Here is a 10,242-nt window from a genome sequence, read left to right as displayed (position 1 = left end):
AAAAAAAAAATAGCGAAAGGGGAAAAGAGGATAGGGGACAAAAAGCTACAACTTATAAACTTTTTTCTTGTGAGCCTACTCTGCATTTAAAGTACATTCTTCTTTACCGTCTCCCTCCATTTTGTTGTGTATTTGCGTACTTGTACTTCCGCAAGTGTATGTGGGTGTGACTCTTTCCTTCCCTCGCTTGTTCTATCATATTTTACATCAGTAAAGGCTCCTATAACACGCAGCAACTGGTTGCAGTACAAAAGACACCACATTTCTGTACAATAAATATCCAAGGAGGGATGACCGTAAAATGAGGGGAAAATCATAGCAACCTTTTCTTGCACTGTTCCCTCCCCCCTCCCTACATCACCCACTCTTTTGCAATCTCTTCATAAAAATACACTACGCCCGTGCCTCTTATCTTTTCCCTCATTTCCACATGATCTCAACCTACCTTCAGTTGATGCCAAATCCACTACAAGCGTGCGTTCAATCCCTCCCCCGTCATATATTGCCATGCAAATACCTGACTGTCAAGAAAATACCACAACAACAAAAAGTTTAGCGCATGTGCACAATCAAACAAGCAAAGCACGCGATGTAAACATACGCATACATATACATATAAGGAAGAGTGGAAGTGACCCACACCAAAACGGAAAGTCGGATCAATAAACGCCGAAGAAAAGAAAAAACTGAAGAAAGAAAAAAAGAAATAAGACCTGACACAACTCAGGCCTCCCCCGGCGGCATCAACCCGTACCCAATGCAATAATACCCCGCCCACGAACGCGGTGAGTAACGGAATGTGTCGTCCTCCAATAACCCCCGGATGGCTTGCGCAAGGAAAAGTGCCTTGTGCCAGTTTAAGTTGTCGTTACACCGATCACTCCCCTCCTCCTTCCTAGACAATGCATTCTGTTGAGTACCCGATGCAGGGAGCAGTCCAATGGAATCACGGGACAGCAACGAGCTTCGAGTGCGTTTATTGGGCGCGGACTGGTGTTGGTAAAAGCGTGAGAAGAGCATCGCTGGCACCATGTCGGGTGTGCACCACTGCGATGTAATAACGCATGGCACCCCGCTAGCGAGGAAGCCGCGGGTGAGACAAAGTACATCGTCGTGCGTGCCAACGATGCCAGAGGGTGACATATTAGCGTTGCTAAGAATCACGTGCTCAGCGAATAATTCCATGCGCGCAATATCAGAGGAACGCAACAGTTGTAAGTCGCCCTTTGTCCCCGCTATACAAATGGCACCTCCACCTGCATCCTCATTCCGAAAGCCGCTTGTGGTGGAGGCGGCGATATGAACTGTGCGACTGCGCGGCAAGTGTTCCTTCAGTTTCTCGATGTCGTGCAGGAGCACCTCGCTGCTCGTTATCTCGCTTGTCACGTAGGAATTACACTGGTGTCGGACGTGCCGCTTGTTCTGAGCAAGCGTCTGCATGACTACAGCACCTTCACTCTCTGAGCGGTGAGCATCAAGAGGAAAAAGCAAGTGCGACATCAACTGCTCGGTAGCGTCCGCCTGTTTTTGTACGAGCACCAAGTTCTGAAACAAACACCGCTGCTGCACTCGCTTCGCACTCAGCGCAGCGAGACGACACTGTGTAGCGCTGAACCCCAACTGAAAAGCAAAGTCCTCAATAACGAAGTTCCCGTTCCGTGACATGAGGGCATTGAATGGGACGAGCCACAGGCCATCCGTGGGAATTATCGTTACGACACCGTTCTTTGCCAGGAGCCGCGGGTCCGACGAGCGGATATAGGCTGCAATGGGCTCGATGAAAATGTTGTAAAGCGTCTTGAGTGGTTCCACCCATGTTTTATTAGGAAGCTCCGTAATTATCTCAGGTGCATCCACCGCCTTTTCGCCCCCACAGGAGTCACCGCTGGTTCCGCCACTCCTAGCATTGTTTGCTCCCAGCCTATCAAGGGGGGCAAGCAAAAGTGACTTACGCACCCTCTGCACAAGACTGTCAACGGACAACACTTTCATTTCCTTCATCAAAGGGATCTCAATAAAACGCATGTCACCCACCTGTGGAACAATCCACGTTAGCAAACTCTCCTCCACGTCGTAGGAGCACTTTGTAGAGCTCCATTCATAACGCCTTGTCGTCAAATAATAAACCAGGGGTGAGTGAACCAGTGAAGGTGTGGCCGTGATTTGTGCAAAAGTAGGCCGAGTGCTAAAGTTCATCTCGAGCTTGTCAAAGAGCATGTCACGATACTTACAAACCAAGCCACACTCCAACACCTCCAGTGCTTCGCTGTATCGGTATTTGCATGCGAGACTCGAAACAAGGTAGTTGTAGCTGACACACTCCATCATCGACACGTATCCACGTGGCAGCAGCAACAGTAGCCTTGACAACTCATTACAGCGGGAAAACACAGCATCTGAAACTCCATCCACGTGATAACGGCCGGTGGTCACCTTGGTCAGACTATCGACTACGTTACTGCTGGAATTTGATGTTGAGTTGACACCAGTGGTATTTCCAACGAAGCTGTTCTGCTCCAGTCGTTCCCGTCTCACCACATCGCGTAGTGCACCCCAACGCGCTACGGCCGTACGAAAGTGCTCCTCCGCTGCTGGATACCGCGCACACTGCCAGTTGAGAAGTGCCCGGAAAGTGTGCCCGGCAGCGATTAGGATTGAATCACGAAGTTCTTCACCGAGAGATGTAAGCGCTGAGAACTGCGCCTCCGCCTCTTTCAGTTGGTTCGTAGCTAGGTACAAATTCCCTATCTGAGCCGCGGCAATGGCTGCGAAGAGTTTATGATTTTCGCGAAAATCGGCGCTGGACGTCATGTCCGTCCACAGTTTGATGAGCATAATACACTCATGGTAGTTGTAGCGGGAAGTGGACATCCAACTCAACGACTGTGTGTCCTCCACATCGAAACACCTCTGCGCGAGAAAGTACGAAACTGTAGTCAGCGACTCCTTCACAGAAACTTGAAGTGTATGAGAAGCAGTTCCCCCAATTCGCTCAGTGACGCGGATGGCCGCCGCCCACAACTCGACAGCCTCCTTTACCAGCAACATGCAAGCCCACTCGTTCACGTACGCCTCGGTGTGCTGTATAAGTACATCGGAGCCCGCAACGACAAAATAATCGTCACTCGTCACTTTTCGCGGCTCCGTGGTTTGTGCTTTTTCGAACATACGCAACGCAGCCTCATCAGTTTTGTGGAAAATAGCCACCTGTACATCCCGACGTGCTTTATGCATATCTGACTCCCATTTTGCGTTATTTGCCCTACGGGCAACTTCAAGAGCACGCTGAAAGGCTACGTCCGCATCTTCTAGCTTAAATTCATCTAGGAACTCGGTACCTTCACGTACTAGCATCTCATAGCTCAGTCGCTGCAAATTGTTAGAAAGCACTGCCATCCACTGTCTGTCCTTCACTGAAGTGGCAATGGACATTGCCTCCTTCCATGCCATGTACGAAGTGTCAAACTTCTGGCTTACGTACGCACGACAGCCACTGTTAAAGAGGTACTGCAATTTTTCGCCGCTTCCGAGCGTCATCCAAGCAGGACTCTCCATAAATGTGTGTACGTTGTCTTCGCTCTCCTTCTCCGTATTCGTGTTCGGAGTACCACTTTGCAACACAATTTTCCCAGTAAAATCAGGGCTATTAGAGGATGGGGAAATTGCGCTCAAATTTATGGACTTCAGCGAAGTCACCCCTCCGGCATTGCCGAATGGTACTTCGGGAGATGTTTCATCCCTTCGCAACAACACTTGCTGCTGTGGCTCACGGAAGTTCGGTGGAGGACCGAAAGCACCATTTGATGAGCGATTTATAAGCCCCTCAGGTCGACTACTATCCGCGGAGCCTCCCTCTACATGCTGCATTTGCGGCTGAGCACCATGCTCCGTCTCCTCCTGGTTGGTGTCCACATATCCTTCAATAGCCTCCAAATCTTGGTCGAAACTGTGGTCCCCCTTACCTTCTCCGGCCTCCGTTCCCGCAGCTTCCACGTTCCAACCGAGTCGGGTGGAGGGCTCACTCCTAAAGTTACGCTCTAATAGCATCAACTCTTCACGAACGCGATTGGCTACTTTGCTCGCTTGGCTCGTATTCACTTCGCGTAGGATCATTGCCCTTTGACGGTATTCCTTCTGCAACTCTAGTCGTTGAGACTCCGGCAAACGAGACGTAATGGGAGGAATAGGTGGCCGAGCCCTCCCCTTCCTGCGTGCAAGGGGAGACTTGGTTTCACAGGAAGGTTGACCACCACCCCAGGCCCTACCAGGTTTTGGGAAAGTTGTTGAGCGCTCCACCGGTGACACTACACGGGGTGACACGGAACTCTCCACAGGAGTTGGCTCACCCTTTTTGACGCTGGGGAGTTGTCTAATCACCGGCTTCTCTGTAAACGTGTGTGTCATCTTCGTATTTGCGCTGCTCACAATAGCCATTAATTCCTTCTCGTCCATACTGGTTGGAATAAGGTGTACCGCCCCCCTCCCAATCCGATCACGGTTCGCTTTCGTTGCGGCGTAGATCTTCAACAAGAGTGCCTGAAAAACGTCCGTGTTATCAAGATCAATATGAGTGATTTTAGGGTTCTTCTCCGCAAGTGCGAGCAACTTCTTCCCACCGGTGGCCGTGATTGGATTACCGCGTAGGCTGATTGTCTGCATGCCTTTGTGTGTCATTAGCACATCACAGAGGAGTGATACGGTGTCGTTATCAGCCCCGTTCTCATCGATGTTGAGATGCATCATTGTTGGACAATAGTCCACCAGGCGAACAATCGGTCGTAAGCCTCGTGGTCCCAAGTAATTGTTACCCAGTATCAACTTTTCTAGTGGATACCTGCGCCCACAGTCGATAATGTATTGCAAAACCGCAGTATTTGGTTTACAGCCTTCCTCCTTGCAGTAAGAACTGTACAGTTCACATAGATCCACCGGTTGGGCCATCTCCAAATTACTTACCTGCGACACCAACAACCAACACACAGCCCAACAACCGTATTTGACCACTACTCGCCGGACTCAATCTAATTACACTCCGTCCTGTGTTCATTTTGGGCAAGTGAAAGATAATAAGAGAAAGGAAAGCGAAGGGCACAGATGAAAACTTTCTCGTCTTAACATATTCCCAGTTTGTGCGACGCGGCACCAAGCCATCGAAAGTCTTTTAGAAAAAAAAGGTAAACAAAAACGTTAGCGATTATACGAATCACAAAAAGTTAGAATACCAAACCAAATCCTTACTAGTGAATGACGAAGAGGTAAGTTAGTAACTCATTAGATTGTCTCACACGGACGAACACGCGCACTCGCACTCCTCTCTCAAAATGCTACAGAAGACATACGTTGCAAAAGCCGCTGAACCTGGCACTGCCGTCTCGCGAGCTTCGCCCAATCATCAGGCCTATGGGAGTACATCTCTACAAGACACTTTGTCATTACTTTCCGTGTGATAAATTCTGACATGTGAAAGTTGTTTGGGTTAGCGGATGGATCATTTCGGCTCGCTGCTTCTCTAACCTCTCGTTGTTTCTCCTCATGGCTACGTTTCATCTCATTGTATATTGGCAAAAGTGCCTTGACGAGCTCTTCTTTCACCTCAAAGCTCCCAACATCGTATAGCACCTCTATCACGTACGCGGCGTACGTATTAACCACCAACCGTGGCAGAAGTGGGGAGATACGTCGCATGAAACTCAATGGGATCATCGTCTCCACCCGTTGTTGTTGTTGCTGTTGCTCACCTCCTTTCTTTCCTTGTGGATGGTGCGCGGCTCCAGCACGAAGGAACTGCTGAAATACCAAACTACCCTTCGGGTGGTATAACAATGTCTCAACATCTGAGCGACGCAAACGCTCGATTGCGTGAAGGAACACAGCTGAAGCCGCCGGCACAAAATGCATTATGTACCGTGCCAATTCAAAACCTTTGTCCTGCAATCCACCATCCACCAACAGGAATTGCGCAGCCCCTTTGGGGCAGAGCTCACGTGCCACCCGAAGCAATGCGGTTAAGACTTTTTTTTGAAATTCCGTAGAGGTAGGAAAGTACCTCACACCCTGCGACAGGTCATTGTATATCGACTGCTCCACATCCTTAGGAACCATATCTCCGACAAACCCGCCTTCCAACGGCGCCGCTTCCGCTGAACGATCTTCACTCTCCACCACAGTCGGCAAGGGGTTCGAAAAGGCACACTTACGAGTGAACACGATCAGGACCTGCACTAACTTCGGCGACGCTAAGAGCGTCCGTAAACCGATGCGCTCCAGGAGCTGCTCCCACACGCGTTCCAAATGCACGGCAGTGGGGGCGAAGAGCACAAGATCCTGTAGGGCGAAAACTGCATGACCGACGGAGCTGCCAGCTGGGTCCAGCAAATCATCGAGGGCCTCGACGACAATCGCAAGGGCTTTGTCCCAACATGTCTTTTCGTGCGCCAACTCATCGGGGTTTGGGGGTTCTTCGGCGGCAACGTCGCGTAACATTTTAATAAAACGCTTTCCACTTCCCGACGAAGTCGGTGCAGTTCCGGAGCACCGGTAGCTTGAGAACGAATCGTAATCCTTCAGCACCGATGCTGGTACAGGGACTCTTAAGTAAGCTTGGAAAAGATGGCAACCCAGCGGATCCATAAGAAGCTGTCTCAACAACTGTGAACCGTCGTTGTGAATGACCTCCAAGCGTTGTCGCACACTTGCATCCAGTTTCGTCTCTCGTTCACACACACGAAGAAGACTCTGAACGACGAAACTTGCAGTTGGAGTTTTCGCCACCTGAAGCCAAATATTCGCCACTCCATCGCCGCAGCTAACACCAAACGTCGGTTCAACGACACACATAAGGGCGGTACCAAGAGTATCAAGTTGTGCGTAGAATTTTACACCGTGTGGCAGGGACGATGCAGTGCCTGTAGAGTTCCAAAAACCACCAAGAAATAATATGATTGACCTTACGGCACGCGCGGCAGCGTCGTGTAGCAGCACCTCTCCTGCTCGCTCCGCGAGTTCTTCGACAACACACGTTATGAGGGTTGACGCACTGGGCACACCGTTACTGGAAGCACCTCCCTCCTCCATCTCCGCTGAGAATGCGCTGCTGTCGGTTCTGCGAAATACACTAACACCTCGCACAATGCTGGCAATTATTGCTTCTAGCGTGCGACTTGCCGTTGGGGAGGCTGCAAGGTCGTACACGTGGCCGAGAAGTATGTATAATAATGACTTGCAGTGTAGCAATTGTGAGCTGGCCAGAGCAGCTTCAATGGTACGGCAGACGGTACCGTTTCGAAGTAGGTGAAGCGAGGTGTCGGCACGCAGAAGTTTGATTAGCTCAACGAAAAACCCATCGACGAAGGCAACTAAAGTCTCCGCTGACTGCTCCTCAAGAGCACGATGAACCGATGTGAAGTAGGCGAGAGTGCGCTCCTTCTCCTTCTTCTCCTGCCGCTCCTGCCGTCGCCTCTGGAGTTTTACATTGGGCGGTAGATCACTGTAGCGGACGGCATGTTGGTGGTAGTGGTCACCGCTTTCTTCATCCCAGCGCTCGCGCTTATACCCGTTCGACATGGTTTAAAATACCAGTGCGCGAGGAAGGTGGCCCGATTCTGTAACAAGCCTATACAACAAAAAAATAATAATGATGATATTGATGTGTATATACATGCATACGCAGGAGCCGCCGCAAAACGTTGTACACGAAGCACACAAAAAGCAAAAACTGGCAATGCGCTACAGTACGCACAGGTGTAACCCAATAGAGCTTTGTTGTGGACGCTAACCACACCCCTACGTGTAGCGAAGTCCTACACTCGCCCCTCACTTAAAGGATAACTTTCGTTCCCAGGAATCAGCACAAACCTCAGGGCATAACCTGTGGGTACAATAAAACCACTTCCCACGCCCTTCAAACGTGGACAGTTATTCCCTTACGCCGCAACAGGGAGTACTCACTACATACCGCAACCTCGGCTCCGCTTCTAGGCGAGAGGGTACCATGCAGTCCTACGAAGACAAGTGATGGCAGCGTAGACAGCTTCCCAAGGAGGGAAACAACCACAGGCACACTAGTTACCTGATTCCCGTCCAAAAACAGACGCTCCAACGAACACATAAAGGGCACCACATCGGCGAGCGCTCCAAAACCGTCATCACCAATACGGCAATGCGACACATGAAGTTCTCTTAGTGCGCCAAGCGATCTCAGCGGCGGTTCTCCAACCATTTCCGACACAGAGTCCGACAATCCATCCGCGAGAACCGCGATCCCTACGTTTCCCAAACCAGTACACGACACATCCAGTACTTCCAGGGCTTCAGAAGCACAATGCAGCAGTCTGCCGAGGGCCTCTATGCCTTCCACGTGGGTGAACAACGGATTGGAGCTAAGGTTAAGATGCGTCAAACGGCACCTTTGTAATGCAGCGGTCAAAGACAGAAATGCGGTGTCCGTGAGGGAGCAACCTGAGGCTGAAAAACTACGCAGTTCGGCGCAGGAGGCCAGTGCTGAGCCGAGTCGTTCAAATGGCGCGGCTCCAATGAAAGTTGAATTGAACTTCTTCTCTTCATTAGCTGGTCCTGTCCCCTTGTGTCGCTGGCGACCCTCAAGTGCATCCCGGCGGTCGACCTCGAACGATGTGAGTGCCTTTATGTCCGCACTGCCGATACCGCTGCGCATCGAGTCGAATGCAAAAAGATGCACGCCCCCTCCTGTAGTACCAGTAACATCTGAGGTGTCCAGCAGACGCAGATCATTGCGATCAAGTACCAACTCTTGTAGTGCTTTTGAAGAAAGAAGCGCGATACATAGAGACGGTAGGCACCTTACTGTTAACCGGCAACGAGTAACATCAAATCGCTGCAACTTCGGCCAACCCTCGAAGTGCCGCAATACCTCAAGAAGCCCCTCATCTTTGAGCAGATTAGAATGAAAGCTGAGCACTCTTAATTCAGTTCCTTCTCTGACAGCGGAGCAGATGGCTGCAGCACCTTTCTCTGTGATCCGATTGTGTCTCAAATATATTTCCTCAATCCACCTGCAACGCATACAAACCGTGGCGAGGACAAATGCACCCTCATCATCGATACCGTTGCTACTAAGATTCAGAACCTTTAAACCGAAAGAACTATTGGATGGTAGCGGATGCGGGTCACCCAAATCATTTTGCATCAACCCAAGTGCCCAAGTTGATAAACCGCACCCAGCGAGGTTTAACTGTTGTAAGTTGTGCCATCCACCAATTGAAACCCTAAGCGATACCAGTAACTTTTGTATTTGCACATCATTCAGGCAAATACCGCTGAGGTCCAACACCTCCAGGCGTGGCATTCCCATTAAAGTGTCATGAAGAAACGAATCACAGCGAAGCAGCGATGCGCTGCCGCTAAGCGATAATTGTCGCAACCCACGGCATGAATTCAAAATAGCAGCATTCAATACCAAGGTTTCTTCGTCGCTTGTACTGGACATCACCAAGTGCTCCAGCGACAAGGACTCAAGTGCAGACGCGGATAGAAGAGTAGCAAGTGCGGTAGGCACACGCTGCTGTTGCCCCCACTGTAAGCCACTGCGGATGTCATGTGTAATCATGGCAACACGCAATTCAGCTAGTCGGCCGGCCACGCCCGCAGCACTTTGGAGTAGAGTCGCGAGCATTCGCTCATTTTGCACAAAAGCTACATTGTGGAGAGTTAAATCAAGTGTGCGAAGCGCGGGGAGCTGTGCTCCGCGTAAGAACCGAATAGCGACCTCCACCGCTTCCGGAGAGTTTATTGTCAGTGAGAGTCGCTTGACGGTGAGTGCTGACTCTGAGAGAGCGACACTGCAGCTGCGGAGGACATCGTCAGGTACGTCCTCCCCTTGAGTGGAAGGACGCTTCGGTAGAAATGAAAAATCTAAATTCCATACCGACTCCTTCGGCCCTTGGCGGCGTATGGTTTCTACAAGTGCTTCAGGTGTGGGGTAGGAGGGCCCCGGTTGTGGGCTCCAACACCAGCGGTACGAAAGGGCTCCACTGAGACTTTTCCTAAAAACTCGGCGCATAGGTGCACAGTTCCCTTCACACACCTTTCTTGCCACCTTCAGGGTTACGTTTGCCTCTAGAAGTTACGTTTGTTTGTTTGTTTGTATTTTTCAGAGGAGGGGAAGGCATAATCTTTAAATAAATATCCAGATATTATTAGAAAACGAGGTGACAGTGCGCGACCAACACGTGTCGAAGCGCAACAAAAGCATCGGTAGAAGCTGAA

The 10,242-nt window shown here is 50.4% G+C and overlaps 3 protein-coding genes across 3 annotated transcripts; all 3 read right to left on the bottom strand.

The window, feature by feature from the left end:
• Positions 1-723: 723 nt before the first annotated feature.
• Positions 724-4,941, bottom strand: TEOVI_000579400 (CHAT domain containing protein, putative; the record flags this gene model as incomplete). Its single annotated transcript, XM_067222204.1, has 1 exon — positions 724-4,941. The coding sequence occupies one exon, from the start codon at positions 4,939-4,941 to the stop codon at positions 724-726; it is 4,218 nt and encodes a 1,405-aa protein (XP_067078305.1).
• A 375-nt stretch (positions 4,942-5,316) lies between these two features.
• TEOVI_000579300 (uncharacterized protein) lies at positions 5,317-7,563 on the bottom strand (the record flags this gene model as incomplete). The annotated part of the gene is made up of 1 exon (XM_067222203.1): positions 5,317-7,563. One exon carries the CDS (start codon positions 7,561-7,563, stop codon positions 5,317-5,319), a length of 2,247 nt encoding a protein of 748 aa, XP_067078304.1.
• A 337-nt stretch (positions 7,564-7,900) lies between these two features.
• Positions 7,901-10,036, bottom strand: TEOVI_000579200 (leucine-rich repeat protein (LRRP), putative; the record flags this gene model as incomplete). The annotated part of the gene is made up of 1 exon (XM_067222202.1): positions 7,901-10,036. One exon carries the CDS (start codon positions 10,034-10,036, stop codon positions 7,901-7,903), a length of 2,136 nt encoding a protein of 711 aa, XP_067078303.1.
• Positions 10,037-10,242: the final 206 nt, after the last annotated feature.

Source organism: Trypanosoma equiperdum (genome assembly GCF_001457755.1).
Source record: "Trypanosoma equiperdum strain OVI genome assembly, contig: ctg_1580, whole genome shotgun sequence".
Lineage (NCBI taxonomy): Eukaryota > Euglenozoa > Kinetoplastea > Trypanosomatida > Trypanosomatidae > Trypanosoma > Trypanosoma equiperdum.
Note: the sequence above shows the minus strand (reverse complement) of the source record. Positions and strands in the feature narration are given on the sequence as shown.